General features: G+C 46.0%; 1 protein-coding gene across 7 annotated transcripts in view; it reads right to left on the bottom strand.

Annotated features, from left to right (window-relative positions):
* The window catches only part of MAPK10 (mitogen-activated protein kinase 10), a 385,550-nt gene that overhangs the window by 33,315 nt on the left and 333,215 nt on the right, over positions 1-19,020 (bottom strand). For all 7 annotated transcript variants that reach the window (XM_068233492.1, XM_068233489.1, XM_068233488.1 and 4 more), the window contains one exon: positions 5,488-5,670. In XM_068233492.1, the coding sequence (XP_068089593.1) occupies positions 5,488-5,670 (183 nt within the window). The remainder of the gene's footprint in view (positions 1-5,487; positions 5,671-19,020) is intronic.

The following is a 19,020-nucleotide window of genomic DNA, read 5'->3' as shown; positions in this document are numbered from 1 at the left end:
TGGGCCCGGCGCAAGTTTAGCCAGTTTTGGACCGATGCGCTACAAATCTACGTCGGGCGGGTGGCGCTGCGGTTCTGACCGGACGTAAGCTCTACGTCCCATTCACCGCGTGTCCCCGCCCGTTCTCGCCGCTCTCGCCGTTTTCTACCCGCCGCAATGTGCTGCCCTGCCGCCTCTATGACGGCAGAGCACTGTGAGTCGGGCAGAAGCCGTTTTCATTGGCTCCTGGCCCTGTCATTACTATAAGCCAATCCCATTGGCTTACATTGAGTGACAGGGTCAGGAGCCAATGAAAGCGGCTCCTGACCGGCGCACAGCGCTCTGCCGTCATAGAGACGGCAGAGAGAGCAGACTGCGGCGAGGACAGAACGGCGTGACCGACGGATTATTGCGGTGATTCATCGGTATGCGCGTTTTAGTGTACCAGCAGCCTCTGGTCCTTAAGGGGGCAGAGGCTGCTGGTACCGAAGTGGTTAACATTGGGGCCCCCCAAGCACTCTATACATAACAATTGATACGGCGCACCAAAACCAATCAAGGACAACCACAGTGTCAGAGGTGCAAGAAAGGGATGGGAAACTGTGTGTTAATGCTCACTACTATACAAATCAACTATGTAAGTGAATATTATCAGCACAGGACCAATAAAGAGCTAATGCAGTGTTTGAGGGGCAGGCTCCCCGGGGCCCCTCTAGCCCAAGGGCCCCAATGCAGTGGCTACCTCTGCACCCCCTATTGCTACGCCCCTGTAGTAAAACGAATTGCTCATCTCTACTTAGAATGCTTTGCTAGAACAAGGTTTCAGGTAAGGACTGCTATTTGTCACACAAACAGATTTGAAATCGTTGGCAACATTAACCTGAATTTATAAAGTGTTGACTACTGTGCTGGTGAATGTGTTGACCTGTGAATATCACTGGTCCATCTTTATTTAATCTAGGCAAGTGCTGTACAGTAAATGATATTTGCCAGGTGTGAGCATGCCCTGGATGGATTATGGGTGTGCCCGTGGTAGACCATGGGCCAGTCTTCACAATGTCAAGTTAGGTTTAAAATGTGCACAATAATAGGGTTACTACAGGTAACAAATACAGCCATCTTACTAAATGAATTTAATAACAGACAGATTTTGGTATAACTAAAGCAGCTTCATGTTAATGATTAGCCAATCGATCAAGCAACTTGTATATACTGCCTAAATAAAAGTGCATGCACTGACCCAAGCAGTGGTTCAGCAGCAGGGGCGTAACTGGGAGGGGAGGGGGGGTTGGGGAGCAGCGCATACCTCCCAACTTTTTGAGGTGAGAAAGAGGGACACTTAAAGCCACGCCCCTGCCACACCCCTGATCACACCCCTATCACACCCCTAGTCACTCATACCATAAAGATTTCATAAGAAAATATGTTTTATAATTCAAACCACACTGGTCCTTTCTATCCTGGTTCATTTTCCTTCACATTAACATTTTAAAATTAGTAATATATCAATTTAAAGGATGGGAATAAAGTTTAGAGTCAATCAAACACTTTTTTTAGTAGAGAACTATATATATTTATATAGAAAGAGGGACAAAGTCCTGAAAGAGGGACAAATGAGGAGGAAAGAGGGACCGAGGGACATGGCTTCCAAAAAGGGACTGTCCCTCCAAGAGAGGGACAGTTGGGAGCTATGGGCCAGAGGTGTTGGAGGGCCCTAACTACTAACCTTCCCCTTCTCTGATACTCCAGATCAGATTTGTATGGCTACACATGTTATGGGAGTGAATTTCCTGATGGACACACTTGTTTTATGACCCTTGTATGATAAACCCCCATGCTGTGAGGCTAGGGAAGGGCTGTGATCATTAAGGGGGCTATCAAGGTTTTGCTGGGGAGGGGGGTCCCATGATTTGCAATGACACCCCTGTTCAGCAGAGTATCACAAAACTACTTTGGTCCTTTGCTGGTGTTCTCATGTGTCAGCTTGATCCAAACAACTAACCGATTGCACAAGCCATCATCCCTATAGATAGCAATTCTGTGGAGTCTGGGGCCAAATAAACATCATAGGCTGTTCAAAACTCAGCATGTTCTCTAAATAACAAAAATAAAGTCACTGATAAATATTAAATAGATTTGGTTATGGTTATACATAATACAGCACTTCAAAATGTACTAAGTATATTAAATATACTTTATAACAGGGCATCTACCTGACAGCATAATGAGGGTGAATAATAAAAGGTTATACTAGAGCAAACATCTAGAATGGTGATGTCTGACAAAGGAAATTCATTATTTTAATACTAACATTTATATGTAGTAAAGTTCAGTAAGGCAGCTGTAACCTCCACATAAACTACTTCTCATTACTGCATCATACTGAATGTTTGATTCCCTGTTTCTGAAGTGAGATTTCACATATGAGCCAGTGCAATGTCCCTCAGCACTGCTCATTAGCTTCTGCAGCCATATTGATTCATTACAGAAACTTTCCCACAGGCCGTGTATACAATCATCTCTGAAGAAAGGAAAAAGGGGAGTCTCCAGCCAGAATATTACTAACACACCACTCAGGCACAGGCACTGATAGCAATTGGGGGACCCCCTGTCTATTCTTACAAACTGCTCTATGCTTGATGGTTTTGAGGGTTGTCTTAAAGTAGGGGGACCATAGCCACTGCTTATAGGCATAGGCATGTATGAGAGGGATGGGTCGTTGCTTATATTTATGGTACAAACCCAACTGCTCCAATAATGGAGCGCGCAAATAAGTAAACATGCCCCTGCTAATGTGTACAGTGGTCTTCTAGCACCTAGGTTATCAATGTGTGGTACGTGATCCCCATGGGGGTACTTCTGATGGTTCCAGGGGGTACTCGGGATTGATATACTTAACCAAGAATAACAAATTTAGAGTTTTAGAAAATGATAAATTTTATTTAAACAACACAAAATTAGAGTTTTAGCTAATTAAAAGTAATAGTAAATGTTTGGAAATTGTTTAGAACCAATTGCCATGTACTTCGATTAAATATATATTTGTCAAGGGGTACTTGTGATAATGTTTACTATGCTAGGGGGTACTTGGTGAATACAGGGTTTTAAAAGGGGTACATACCAATAAAATGTTCAGAAACACTGTTCTAGCAGACCAGCCATAATAACCAGTCATATTCTTGTTTTGTTATGACACACACTAAGGAAGTCAAAGGTGGGGGGCTGACCCCCTTTGTTAATATACTGTATAAGAATAAGGGTTTTAAGGCACAATAAGGGCCCGTTCACACCTATAATCACATTGCGGGACTGATTTTCCCGCGAGTAACACGGAAAAATCACTGGACACTGCGGCGGTTTTGGAGCGATCGCGATTAGCGTGCTTGGCACGCTAATCATGATCGCTAATCGCGGAACACTCGTCGCCGGCAAACCGCTGCATGCAGTGCGGTTGCGGTTATCGCATTGTGTAGCGGTTTTTGCAAAACCGCTAGCGGTTTGCCATGAGCGGGAATCGCAGGATTCCCACTCAGGTGAGAACGGGCCCTTGGGCCTCTTTTCCACAGACAGTTGAACTGTGTGCTCAGCAAGCAGTTACCAGGAAGCAGTGAGCAGTTACCAGGCACCAACAAGCAATTACCAGGCAGCAGTTAGTAGTTGTGAGCGTTTGTGAGCCGTTTCACTGTCTATCAACTGTCCGTGGAGAAGAGGCCTAAGGGATTTAAAGAGAACCTGTACTGAGTAAAATTATTTAAAATAAACACATGAGGTAACTTCAAATGAACATTATATAGTTACCTTGCCATCAGTTCCTCTCAGAAGCACCATTTTCTTCTTACAGTGATCCCTTCCAGTTCTGACAACATTTTGTCAGAACTGAAATATATCAGTTGCTGTCAGTTATATATCAGTTGCTGTCAGTTACAGCTGAGAGGATAACTGATGTGTCCATGTTTCCCTATGGCTCAAGTGGATGATATTACAGTTTAACTGTGTGCTGACCAGGAAGCTGTTATGGGGTACTGGCCAATTTTCAAAATGAAGGAAGGAGAATTCCATTGATCACAGTGGACAAATGGGATGCAGGAGAGGAAAAATAGATTGAGGAGTAGACTACACAGGAGGTAAGTATGACTTGTGTTTGACTTATTTGACTTTTAATTTTCAGTTCAAGTTTTCTTTAAAGAGAAACTCCGACCAAGAATTGAACTTTATCACAATCAGTAGCTGATACCCCCTTTTACATGACAGATCTATTCCTTTTCACAAACGGAGGATCAGGGAGTTCTGTATGACTGATATTGTGGTGAAACCCCTCCCACAAGAAACCCCTCCTACAAGAAAAGTACGTGCTCCTGGAAGTTTCCTGTCTGTGAACCTTGCTGTTTTGTGGGGAATAGCTGTTTACAGCTGTTTCCAACTGCCAAAAACCATGCAGCAGCTACATCATCTGCCAACAATAAAATGTTCACTGGAGTTCCTCTTTAACCCTCCTGGCGGTTTGCTAAAAATCCGCCAGGGGGCAGCAAATCCGTTTTTTTTTTTTCTTTTTCTTTGTCTCGCTACATGATAGCCGCTGCTCAGCGGCATCCCCCAGCCCCTGGTTAATTAAACAGAAGCTGACTTACTAATTAGCATCGTCTGGCTTTGAATGGCCAAAGGTTGAATATTTGCATATTAGGAGAATTCTGATAGATATCTTAAAAAGTAAAATAGATATCAGTACGGTAGTTAAACTGGTGCAGCACTAACACCTAGATTTGTTTCAGGACTTAAAGAGAACCCGAGGTGGGTTTGAAGAATCTTATCTGCATACAGAGGCTGGATCTGCCTATACAGCCCAGCCTCTGTTGCTATCCCAAACCCCCCTAAGGTCCCCCTGCACTCTGCAATCCCTCATAAATCACAGCCACGCTGCTGACAAACAGCTTGTCAGAGCTGGCTGTGTTTATCTCTATAGTGTCAGTCTGCTGCTCTCCCCGCCTCCTGCAGAACTCCAGTCCCCGCCTGCATCCCTTCCCTCCCTGCTGATTGGAGGGAAGGGACGGGGGCAGGGACCGGAGCTATGCAGGAGGCGGGGGAGCAGCTGAGACTGACACTACAGATGTAAACACAGCCTCACAGCACGGCTGTGATTTATGAGGGATTGCAGAGCGCAGGGGGACCTTAGTGGGGTTTGGGATAGCCACAGAGTCTGGGCTGTATAGGCAGATCCAGCCTCTGTATGCAGATAACATTCTTTAAATACACCTCGGGTTCTCTTTAAAGTAGTTAAACTTATTTTTATACAGGCTTGCTTGAGCTTCAAATATTAATGGATACAAATGGATAGTGTAGATTTCTGTACAGTAAAACATTGGTATAATTTTCCTTTATGTATAAATTTAAACAGGCAAACAGTCTGCCAGTCTACAAAATAGAGTAAATCTGTGGTTAATGAACACTACAAACAGAAATAAAATCAATAAAAATAAAGTTAAAACTAATTTATAATAAAATACAACTTACCTTTGAGTTTATTATGCTCCGAATCTGCTGGAAATAGAGAATCTGGGAAGAGTTTGGGGAAAGTGAGACCTGCATATTTGGGCCGATTTTCCACATAATTCCGGACTGTGGGTTGAAGTTTTTTCATAAACTCAGGACATGGTGTTCCCAGTTGTTCTATCACTTTGTTCCACTGGTCAATATCTGAGGAAATGCATGTTAAGGAAACAGCGGAAGCTCCCTGTATAACCTCCAATGAAGTGAAACATGAGAGTTACTAAAAATGAGAGAGTTAGGCCTCTTTTCCAAGGACAGTTGAAATGCCTCTCAAACTCACAACTGCTTGTTGCTGCCTAGTTACTGCTCACTGCTGCCTGGTAACTGCTTGGTGAACACACAGTTCAACTGTCCGTGAAAAAGAGGCCTAAGGGTACAAATGGTATGTCAAGAATTGTTTATACTAGTAAATAGTGGCCATTGTGTATTAGGTGGCTATTGATGCTGATCATGCCCCTGGTATGGGAAGATCCCAGGAAGCCTGTTAAGGTTTCATGTGTAAGGATTACAGAACATGCTGTAACACTAAAAAAAGTTTGTTCCCTAATGCATACAAGAGAATAGACAAACCAAGAACATTGGCACAACAACATTCTTATCAGAGATGGTTAATTAAATGCTAATTGTTTCAGCTTGCATGCAAACGTAATGCGAAGTGTATTTCACTTAGTATTGGGCCAATGAAATTTGGCATAAAGTACATTTGATTGGCCAAATTTCAAGCTTCATACAATGGGCATTACATTTGCATGCAAAACACAATTATTAGCATCTCATTGATCATCTGTAAATAATCCCTTCTATCAAGCAATTGGTGTAGGATTTCATGAAAATGCTTAAAGGGGAACTTCAGCCTAAACAAACATACTGTTATCAAGTTACATTAGTCATGTTAATTAGAATAGATGGGTAATATAATCTCTTACCCACCCTGTTTTAAAAGAACAGGCAAATGTTTGTGATTCATGGGGGTAGCCATCTTTGTCATGGGGGCAGCCATCTTTTTGGTTGAAAGGAGGTGACAAGGAGCAGGAGACACAATTCCAACTGTCCTGTATCCTGATAACCCCTCCCAGCTGCACACACTAGGCTTCAAATGTCAAATTCAAAATGTAAAAAAAAAAAAAAAAAATGCACCAAAACAGCAGAACGAGAACAACAAAATCAGAAATCCCATCATCCTTTGCACAGCATCAGGGGAAAACTGCCCAGGCAGTTTTCTTCTGTGCAGCTAAAAATGAGGCTTGTATAAGAGAAACAAAGTTCTGATGCTGTGAAACTGTTAAAGAAACACCAAGCCTTTTCAGTGCTGCTGAGTCGATTTTTAGTCCGGAGGTTCACTTTAAAGATACAAAAACACAACTAAATGCATAAATATCATATGGCCAAAACAGACTGGCTGAAATATGGCATTAACCATATTTGGTGGGTTTCTTACACAACCCAGCCAAAGACCTATTCCTCCTGGTCAGAGACATTAGGCTCTGCTTATTCTAGGCTGGTGCAACAGAGGGTAAATGTTAATAGGATTGGACTACATTGCTTGTAATGCATATTAGGAAATGTATATTACAAGGATATACAAATTTACTTATAGAGTTTTATATGGATTTGAGGCATGAACAGAATTTCAAAGTATCTGCCAATTCGGTTATATCTGAACGTGAAAAAATTCTACAAATGTTATAATTGCATTACAGCTCCTAAACACTCACCGTAAATGGCCACACAATAACTTTTTAATGTTTTTATGGCAATTGAAAAGATCTAAAAAGCACTTATGAAATGAGACAATCCTTCTTATGGAGATAAAGCATTGTTGTTAATATTTTCTTCAGGGCAATTCCTACAGCGTGAAAGATTTTTTTAATAAGAATGGATAAAACAAGGGCGAGAGATAACAGCTTTAAGCAGTCAAACTCATAAAACATTTAAGCATCCTAATAAAGAGAACAATAGACATATGGAAATATCAAAAATATCTCACATTAATACAGTAGGTATTTGATTTTTAGGACACAGTATCAGTAGCATAGCAATAAGGAAAGTTGAGGTTGTGACCCCACCAGGGCCCCTGGATATGATGGGCCCCTATGGCCCCCTCCTTCGGTCAATTAATTAACTCTTTATTATTAAACCCGCTATACTCAAAAGGATCTCAAATCATACTATACACTAAATAACTCACTTGTGTGCGCACACTGCAACCGCCCGCCTACAACATGAACACCACCTCTGCCCAAAGCCTACCGCTGCCCAAAGCCTACACACACACACACACACACACACACACACACAAGCCTATGTGCACATGCAACAACTGCCGCATACAACATGAACACCACCTCTGCCCAAAGCCTACCGCTGCCCAAAGCCTACACACACACACACACACACACACACACAAAAGCCTATGTGCACATGCAAGCCACCGCTGCCCAAAGCCTGCATGTGCACACGCCAAAGCCTGCTCGTGTGTACACCACAACCACTGCAGTGCATCTGTGCATAATTACATCCTACGTTTACTATAAAGGATTCCTGGCAGATCGGCTGCTGAATGAGTAGTTGCTGCTTACTAAGGGCCCTTTCACATGGGCAGTTGAACTACATGCTCAGCAAGCAGTTGCCAAGCAGCAGCAAGAGTTCGACGGGCTTTTCACTGCCTATAAACTACTCGTGTGAAAGGGCCCTAAGGCCTCTTTTCCACAGACAGTTGCTAGGCATTGAAATGCCTAGGGTCTGTTTTTCATGGGCAGTTGAACTGTGTGCCCAGAAAGTAGTTACCAGGCAGAAGTGAGCAGTTACCAGACAGCAGCAAGCAGTTGTGAGAGTTTGAGAGGCATTTCGCTGCATATCAACTGCCCTTGGAAAAGAGGCCTTACTGTGAACTGGCCACAGTGTGTCAATGCATAATTACATCTTTTGTTTAGTATATAGGATTGGTGCATAAGTGTTAAGATTGCACAAGATTGTATCATTAGTGGGCATCTTAAGGGTGAGTACACACATCCAATTTTGATTGGTCAATTTTACCATTTCCATGTAGCTTGAGAGCTTACCTACACAATCTGTTAATTAAATTCAAAGCCAATCAAAATTGTATGTGTGTACACACCCTTAAGCCTCATACACACATACGAAGCATATTTCCCCCCCCCCCAGTGGGGATCGGGACCTGATCCCTTGCGAGAAATTGCAGGGCCAAGACTGTACAGAGGTGTTGCTCGCCTGCTGGGGGGCAGTGGACCAACAGAACAGCGTACAAGTAAAGTCATGGAGCAGGCAGGGTAAGTAGGGAGAACGATGCTCTTGTCCGTCCGTCAGCCAAAGCGATCAGCCAGGCTTCTGGGGCACATGGGGGTCACCAGAGTTGGATTAAGATGTAATGGGGCCCTAGGCAAGTTAGTAGATTTGGGGCCCCCTTGTGGTCCGTTTGGTAAGCTGAAGTGGAAAGAGGTTGAAAAAGTTGGCAGGTGGGTCCCATGACACCCATTAGGCCCCAAAGGACCTGCCTAGGTTGCCTGGCAGAGGATCCTGCTCTGGGGGTTGCTGTACACATGGCAGATTCTTGGCAGAGGCAGTGGTTATACTGCCTCGGCCGAGTTCCATCTATGGTGTGTGGGAGGCTTTTGAGGTTTGTAGCAAATCTCTAAACCAGTTGCTGTTAATGTCATTAAATGGAGTTGCTGACACCACCAGAAACATGGAGCTCTCTAGTCTTGTATTACAACTGCTTTTGGGCAGCTGCAATATGCGTCTGTGGAGCTATTTATGGCATATGCTATCTACACATTGGCTTCAATTCATCAAAGGGTGTTCGATAACAAAACCCCAGTCCTTAAAATACCGCATTCGGTATTTTACACTTCACTGTGCTAATTCATCAATATTTTCACATGTGTGGTAGAGGTTCGTTAAGTTACCGAAGTACTACGGCTTCAGTTCATCAAAGGCTGTTAGATAACAGCAGAGTGGTGCAGAGCAGCTTGGAATGTCTCTGTGTTGTTACAAGCTGATAACAATAGAAGGCATCCAGACATCCCTTTACATGTAAACGTGTTATATTTACTGTTACTTATACTGCCTCTGCTGCTCTGAATATGTCCATCATGTTTCTTAACATTTTACTTATTTGCCACAACGTAGATAAACTTCCTGGAGACATTACAAATGCCATGCTTGGTGATTTCACCACTTGCATCTTTGCATATTCAAACAGGGACTCAAAGGGTTAAACGACCGAAGGACATCTGGGGATATCTTTTGTCCCGTTCTCTCTGCTCACTGCCTGGGGGGTCTGAAAGCTTGTGTGAAGAAGCCTGTGACCTATCAGCACCTATCAGCAGCACTTGCAGGAGAACAGGGGCTGTTTCTATTGGCTGCCTGCTCCTGTTAATCATGAAAACATTCACACAGAAGGCTTTGGAAGCCTGTAAGGACAGGGGAGAGCTGGAGATAAACACCGAATGTGCTAGCGAATGTGGTAACCTTGATGAATTAACATTTACTGACATTTGCTGACATGTGTTGAGCACAAGTCGGTAATTTATCTCATTGCTCTGTGATTTCAGCTTCTCATTCGGTAACAGCTTTGATGAATTAACATTTTCTTAAGTGCTCCGTTAACTCAGCTGTTTTCAGCATTACCGAATGCGGTAATGCTTGATGAATTGAAGCCAGGCCCGCCATCAGGGGGGGACATCCGTGACTCCCGTCACGGGCCCCGGGCCTGTAGGGGGGCCCCATCCCCGCCGCGGACCTGGCGGGTGCCGCCCGGCCGCCGCTCAACCCCCGCCTGGCCGCTGCTCCTTCCCTCCATCCCTCTAGCCGCTGCCTCCGCCGCTGCCTCCGCCGCGTCAGACCCCGATCAGGCGGCGACAATAGTGCGGGCGCTAGGACCCAGCGCCCGCACTGATATGCGGAAGTGACGTAACTTCCGCATATAGAGCGGGTGCGTCCAGCGCCCGCTCTGGTCGGGTCGCCGCTGATCTTGAGGTCTGACGCTGGCAAGGTAGGGAAAGCGGCGGCGGCTGAGGGGGCGCTCCCTGTCACTCGCTCACTAGCTAAAGGGCCTCCCTGTCACTCACTCACTAAAGGGCCTCCCTGTCACTCGCTCACTAGCTAAAGGGCCTCCCTGTCACTCACTCACTAAAGGGCCTCCCTGTCACTCACTCACTAAAGGGCCTCCCTGTCACTCACTCACTCACTAAAGGGCCTCCCTTTCACTCACTCCCTAAAGGGCCTCCCTGTCACTCACTCACTCCCTAAAGGGGCTCCCTGTCACTCACTCACTCCCTAAAGGGCCTCCCTGTCACTCACTCACTCCCTAAAGGGGCTCCCTGTCACTCACTCACTCACTCCCTAAAGGGCCTCCCTGTCACTCACTCACTCCCTAAAGGGGCTCCCTGTCACTCACTCACTCCCTAAAGGGCCTCCCTGTCACTCACTCACTCCCTAAAGGGCCTCCCTGTCACTCACTCACTAGCTAAAGGGGCTCCCTGGCACTCACTCACTGCCTAAAGGGGCTCCCTGTCACTCACTCACTCACTGCCTAAAGGGGCTCCCTGTCACTCACACACTACCTAAAGGGGCTCCCTGGCACTCGCTCACTACCCAAAGGGGCTCCCTGGCACTCACTCACTACCTAAAGGGCCTCACTGTCACTCACTCACTCCCTAAAGGGGCTCCCTGTCACTCACTCACTGCCTAAAGGGGCTCCCTGTCACTCACACACTACCTAAAGGGGCTCCCTGGCACTCGCTCACTACCCAAAGGGGCTCCCTGGCACTCACTCACTACCTAAAGGGCCTCACTGTCACTCACTCCCTAAAGGGGCTCCCTGTCACTCACTCACTGCCTAAAGGGGCTCCCTGTCACTCACACACTACCTAAAGGGGCTCCCTGGCACTCGCTCACTACCCAAAGGGGCTCCCTGGCACTCACTCACTACCTAAAGGGCCTCACTGTCACTCACTCACTCCCTAAAGGGGCTCCCTGTCACTCACTCACTCCCTAAAGGGGCTCCCTGTCACTCACTCACTGCCTAAAGGGGCTCCCTGTCACTCACTCACTGCCTAAAGGGGCTCCCTGTCACTCACTCACTGCCTAAAGGGGCTCCCTAGCACTCACTCACTGCCTAAAGGGGCTCCCTGTCACTCACTCACTCCCTAAAGGGGTTCCCTGTCACTTACTCACTACTTAAAGGGCCTCCCTGTCACTCACTCACTCCCTAAAGGGCCTCCCTGTCACTCACTCACTAGCTAAAGGGGCTCCCTGTCACTCACTCACTACTTAAAGGGCCTCCCTGTCACTCACTCACTCCCTAAAGGGCCTCCCTGTCACTCACTCCCTAAAGGGGCTCCCTGTCACTCACTCACTAGCTAAAGGGGCTCCCTGTCACTCACTCACTAGCTAAAGGGGCTCCCTGGCACTCACTCACTGCCTAAAGGGGCTCCCTGTCACTCACACACTACCTAAAGGGGCTCCCTGGCACTCACTCCCTAAAGGGGCTCCCTGTCACTCACTCACTACCTAAAGGGGCTCCCTGTCACTCACTCACTACCTAAAAGGGCTCCATGTCACTCACTACCTAACCTGGGGGTCCCTGTCAGAATCCAGGTGAGAGGTGTCTACCATAATAAGGGGGCATTCTGCCTATTTATGTGAAATGCTGTCTGTCTATGTGCCTCATGACTGCTGAATTTGTCTTGTTGGGGGCCTAATGATTGAATGTTTACTTGTTGGGGGCCTCATGATTTGTTGGGGGCCTCATGATTTGTTGGGGGCCTCATGATTGCTGAAATTGTCTTGTTGGGGGTCTCACGATTGCTGAATTTGTCTTGTTGGGGGCCTCATGATTGCTGAATTTGTCTGGTTGGGGGCCTCATGATGGCTGAATTTGTCTTGTTGGGGGCCTCATGGTTTGTTGGGGGCCTCATGATTGCTGAATTTGTCTTGTTGGGGGTCACATGATTGCTAACTGCGAGACTATGGGAAAAGCTGAATCATTACCATATGAGACAATAGCATTAAACCTACTTTTTTAGCTTTTTCAAACAGAAAATAAAACTGGGAGGTTCTAAAAAAATGATGGAGCACTTTCTCCTTCCGGCTTGAAGGAGGAAGTGCTCGATATTGAGGCTTGCAACGCGTCCATTCGGACACTTGCACCTCGTTGGGGGGGGCCCGGACTGATGATTTGTGAGGGGCCCCAAAATTTCTGATGGCGGCCCTGATTGAAGCCATTGGCAGGCTGACATGGTAGATATTTATCAAATCAGCAGAATTTACTGACATCACAGGTGATCAGCCATTGTAAATGTGAAGTGAGGAATAGTAACATTTAATGTGATAACTTTCAAGTGTCAGTGCACTTACACCTAGGTTTGCTTACACAAAACTTCAAATGAGGCTCTGATTATTAAGACAACATAATTATATTACTTATTTTGGTTTATAATTAGAGATGGGCCAAATATCAAATTTAAGATTTGCGAATGGCGAACGCGAATTTCCGCAAAAGTACGCGAACAGGCGAATCTCCATAGACTTTAATGGAGAGGCAAATTCTAAAACCTACAGGGACTATTTCTGGCCACAAAAGTGATGGAAAAGTTGTTTCAAGGGGCCTAACACCTGGACGGCAGCATGCCGGAGGGAGATCCACAAAAAACACCCACCAAAAATTACGTAGTCGAGGCAGAGTCATGTTTCAATCTCTAAAGGGCAGAAATCACATTGCATTCCTAAATTGTTGGAATAAAGTGCTTTATAACATAAGGGTTATGCCCGCTTCACACTGACAGACCAAACCCCGCATTTAATGCACCGCAGTCGGCAAACAACCGCAAAGACCTTTAGTGATTACGTCAGGTAAGCATTTCCTAATTTTTACTAGTTGACACCTCCTGGACATAAATGTTAGACCTCTTGGCGCTATATTTGTGTAGTGGTGTGTAGTGGCCGACGTGCTTGTGTGCACAATCGTGGGAGTGCAGGCAATCATGGTTTTCCAGCCTCTATGATCAGGCTGAGGTAGTTCAATGACAGTTAAGTGACCAAGAAAACACTGATTCTGCACTGAGGCCTTCTACAGGGCCAGTAGTGGATACTAGATGCCAGTAGTGGTGTGAAGGATTATTGGGTTATGGTCGGTGCACTACTAGGACCAGCACAAATCAGCTGAAACTGGGCACCGTATAGCAGCAATGCTATGCTGTGCGGGGTGCGTAGTGGTAATTTGGGGCTCTGGCGGCTGCCAGACCCCGAATTACATCTCCCTCTGAGTTGTGACAACTCAGAGGGTGAATAGTATTTAACGCCTCCTCTGAGTTTAACGACAGCGGTGAGAGCCGTCATTCGGCTCTCATCGCGGCGCCAAATTAATATGTACACGACCAGCAGACCTGTCTCCAACAGCTAATTTGTGCACTGGCCACAGAAGAGTAATACAATAGCAAGAAAAACAATGTATCAGCCCTAAGAAGGACTTAGCTGTTCAGGATAATGTGGTAGCAGCAAGAATCTGCACTAAGGACACAGAACTCAGGCCTACCCAACGCTCTCCCTGTCACAACACACTGTCCCTCATCTGCCTAGCACAGAGGCCAAACACAGATCTCAAAATGGCTTATGTGCTGGCTTTCTAATAGGTGAAGGGCCAATCCAGGTGAGAGGGATAGCTGATTGGCTGCCATGTGCCTGTTGACTGTGAGGTAAGTAGTCAAAGTTTAGCTCAATGATGATGTATAGGGGGCGGGTCGAACATGCCATGTATTCGCCTGAGGGAGTGAACAAGAATACCCCTTGTTCACCATGAAAAAATTGCCGGGTGAATAGTTTGGCCCATCTCTATTTATAATACAGACTTACGTCCACAAAAATAAAGGTTGGTACACACAGGCCAATATTAACACCTTGTTGACAAACAATCTGATGAAATGATCAAAATGATCAGATTTTTTGTTGATCAAAAGTAAATTATCTTCCAGACTGATTGGTCAACAGTTGGATGTGTTGGTAAGTTGATGCTTAAAGGTCCAGCAAATTGTGTCCTCCCCTCCAGCCTGGTGCCCTCCTCTGCCCTCTTCCTACCTGGATCAAATTACATCTCTTTTCACAGTGTGTAGGGGAGAAGAGACACAGCAGAAAAACTGCAGCCTGTCTTATTATGTCTGTTTGCTATATTTCTTATCTCAGATGTCTTGTCTTCCTGGATGAGATTACATTTCTTTTCACAGTGGGTGTTGGCTAGGAGAAAAAGTGATTGAATAGGGACCATGTACTCTTGAGAAGATCTAGGTCACAAAACCAGTTGGAAGTGGTAAAGAGGTGGCCACGGACATGTCCTGCTATATGACCATTGCTTTTATTACCACACTTCTTACTCAGTTGTTGGAATGTTTGAACTCCTGTTTTATAGCACACTGTCCATTGGTGACAGTTCTTTTATCTGAGTTTAGAAGTCCCTAAAGTTTTGAGTTTTTGACATACTGATACGCACTATTTGGAGGAGAGGAATTATGAAAATGCCTCCTGTTTGATGTCGTCTATGTGAACCCCCCTGGTGATTAACCACTTTTCTTTTTGTAGTATGGTAGCGAGATCACCTTAAGGTGGCTGAGAAGATGCAGTTACTTTTAAAGATGTAGACTTTATGTAAAACTTTTGTGCATTGCATTTTTCCTATTTGATTTTGTATTTGCAAGTTAAAACTGTGCCATGCAAAGAGGAAACAAAATATAAACATGATCCAGATACACTATCGCCTGTTAATTTAAGATGGACTGAAGGAAAGGTGAAAACTGTCATGTGGCCTGTTGAATCAAAATATGAAACTGTATTTGGAAGTAATTGATGTAGCATCATTCAGGCTGCTTTCACAGTGCGACGTTAAGGTCGCACGTTATAAAAAGTAATAACGCAGACTAATGCACAGCAATACAAAGTATGTGCCACATTCACAGTGCTCACGTTGCGTTGTGTGTAACGTGTAGCAACATTTAGAGAGTAATGCATGCTGTGCGTTATATGCATTATTAGCTACATTGCACATGCTTAGTAATGTGTTTTTTTTTCCATTAAATGTGACGCATGCGCCGTTTTCGTTTTATCAGCATGCGACGAAAATGGCGCATCAAGAGACGAATAATGCAGTTCGATATAACGTCCAACTTCAAAACTAAAATGTGTTGCATTAGGGGCACGTTGCGTGACCTTAACGTCGCATCAAACGCAACATCCCACTGTGAAAGAGCCATCAAAGTAAAGAGAAAGGCCATCTGGCTTGTTATGAGTAGTGATGAGTTTGAATTTTGCATTGTAGTAAGTTTGCAGTAGTATTAGCAATTATGATGCAAAATTGTAATACGGAATTTCAGACAATTGCAAAATGTATGTTGCATATAATTGTAATTACACATGCGGTGGGGAAGTCAGGGTGGTTGTCATGATGACATTGGCATCCCCGCAGCTACTTATACAGGAGGCGGCTACACTCCGGTGGGAAGGTTCACATGCCTGCATACCGTGGCTTTGATAATAGTGGACGGACATTAGCATTACCGCAGCTACTGTTTCAGGAGGCATTACCGCAGCTACTGCATGGAGTACATCATACAGACCATCTGGAAGTGGTGAGATCCATCCATTAATGTTATAGCTCAGCGCAGCCATCAGACAGTGGCACCCACTGTTAAGCGACAATTTGACTGCTGGCCAGCTGATGTGAGTGTGGTGGAGCTGAATACTGCTGTTTGTATGCCTATTGAGTTCCTCAATGTGCAGGTCCTGGGGTTCCCCTGATTTCTGGCTTTGTTCTTGGGGGGTTATCACAGTCCTTGTATATTATTGTTGTTCTTTTTGACCAATACAGATGATGATGCTTTTTACTAACACTATTTGATCACTGTATATTTGCATTGTTCCTATTTGTAATTCTGATCCGTAATTTTATAAAGATGTGTCATTTCAGGAAAATATAACTTTTTCATGCCCATAGCCTTTAAAGAAAACTTGTAACATAAAAAAAAACCCCTCTGTGAGATACTTACCTCGGGAGGGGGAAGCCTCTGGATTCTATCGAGGCTTACCCTGTCCTCCTCTGTCCCGGCAATCCAGACCCTGAACAGTGGCGAGGTAAATATTTACCTACCGCTATCCAGCGCAGGTGCAGTAGTGGCTCTTCAATTGGGCTGAGGCAGAAATAGCCGAGCCCGAAAGTATCCGACCTATAGTGCAAGCGCAAGTTCTTTGTAGATTGATTGGGCTCGGCTATTTTCACTTTAGCCTGAAAGAACAGCCGCTTCTGTGCCTGCGCAGGATCGCTGCAGATAAATATTGCCGTGCCTGGATTTCCCCAGGCTACAGAGGATGGGGAAGCCTCATTGGGACCCAGAGGCTTCCTCCTCCCAAGGTAAGTATTTCCCAGAGAGAGTTTTTTTTGTTACAGGTTCTCTTGAATGCACACCTGATCTGAGATGAATAGGGAGCAGGGTTGCCAACCTGATTTCTAAATTTTGACAGACAAAAGGCCCAAAAAAGAAGGACACCCCCAATTTTGGACAGACAGGGGGCGGAGTCAAAAGCTCACTTTAACCACTTGAGGACCCAACCTTTACCCCCCCTTAAGGACCAGCGCTGTATTTTGGGATCTGTGCTGGGTGGGCTCTGCAGCCCCCAGCACAGATAAGCGAGCACGCAGAGCGATCAGATTGCCCCCCTTTTTTCCCCCCTATGGGGATGATGTGCAGGGGGGGTCTGATCGCTCCGGTCTGCAGGCATGTTGCGGGGGGGGGGGCACCTCAAAGCCCCCCTCCACGGCGAAATTCCCCCCCTCCCTCTCCTACCTGTCATGCCCAGTGATCCGGGCTGCACAGGACGCTATCCGTCCTGTGCAGCCAGTGACAGGACGTCCCCTGTCACATGGCGGCGATCCCCGGCCGCTGATTGGCCGGGGATCGCCGATCTGCCTTACGGCGCTGCTGTGCAGCAGCGCCGTACAATGTAAACAACGCGGATTATTTCCGCTTGTGTTTACATTTAGCCTGCGAGCCGCCATCGGCGGCCCGCAGGCTATTCACGGAGCCCCCCGCCGTGAATTGACAGGAAGCAGCCGCTCGCGCGAGCGGCTGCTTCCTAATTAATTAGCCTGCAGCCGGCGACGCAGAACTGCGTCGCTGGTCCTGCAGCTGCCACTTTGCCGACGCACGGTATAAGCGTGCGGTCGGCAAGTGGTTAAGGCTTCCTTTCCAAGAACTGTTGATTGGCAGTGAAATGCCTCTCAAACTCTCTCAACTGCTCACTGCTGCCTGGTAACTGCTTGCTGCTGCCTGGTATCTGCTTACAGCTGCCTGGTAACTGCTTACTGAGCACACAGTTCAACAGTTCGTGGAAAGGAGGCCTTAAATAGAGTTGTGGGTGGCGCTAAGCTCTGCAGCACTTTACAGAGTACATTGTCATGTCACTGAGTGTTCTCAGAGGAGCTCAAAGTCTAATCCAGTGGTGGGCAAACTTTTTGACTTTAGGGCCACATTGGGTTCTCAAGTTTAATTAGGGGGGCTGCCCGAGAATAGGAGTGTGGCGTGCGAAGCACGGCGAAAAATGGGCATGGCCTAGTCAGGAATCAGGATGTGGGCGAAGCTAACTGTAATGAAACAGTGTAGTGCAAAGACAGTGGGCCCAAGTTTTCTCCAAAAACACAGGCAAAGTGACCCTAAAGACAACATTCCCACCACCCACAAACAACAAAGGCCCAGGGACAGCTGGCAGACCCCCTCAGACAGCAAGGCACCTAATGCAGCAGCGTATCTCAAGAAAATACACATAATGGTGCAGCGGTTTCCCAGAAAATACACATAATGGCACAGCGTTTCCCCAGTTGGAAGCAGCACCTGCTACCTAGTTTCACACAAGTCTCTTTACCACATATTATTGACCATAGTGCAATAGCTCTGGGGGGTGGGCTCCTGAATTCTGTGGCAACTGACAGGTTAATCTGCTCTGCTTCAACTGTTTGGATTAGAAACATGCTGCATGCATCTCGGCCTCAACCTTCCTCCCCCCCTGCACTGCCCACAGCCCTTGTTTCTGCTAGCAGCATCGGCACATACATTACATTCCCAATCCCTGACCTGACCAGGACCATTTTCATCAGCCGTGGAGAAATAGAATAGCAGCGGCTGACATTCTGACTGTGTCATATTCTGACTGAGCCTGCCTGACGGAGCCACGCACACACAGGTTAACTGCCTGTCCATAGGCAACCCTGATAGAGAGGCTGACTTATTTATTTCCTTCTAAACAATGTAGACTGTCTGGATGCCCTGCTGAGCCTTTGTTTCTGATATTCTTCTCCATAGACCCTAAACAAGCATGCAGATCAGATGTTTGTGGCTGAAGTCTGACTGAATTAGCTGCAAGCTGGGTTCAGGTGTGTGGTTCAAATACTACTGCAGCCAATGAGATCAGCAGGGCTTCCAAACAACTGGTATTGTT

Source organism: Hyperolius riggenbachi, chromosome 1 (genome assembly GCF_040937935.1).
Source record: "Hyperolius riggenbachi isolate aHypRig1 chromosome 1, aHypRig1.pri, whole genome shotgun sequence".
Lineage (NCBI taxonomy): Eukaryota > Metazoa > Chordata > Amphibia > Anura > Hyperoliidae > Hyperolius > Hyperolius riggenbachi.
This window is presented reverse-complemented; position numbering and strand designations above follow the sequence as displayed.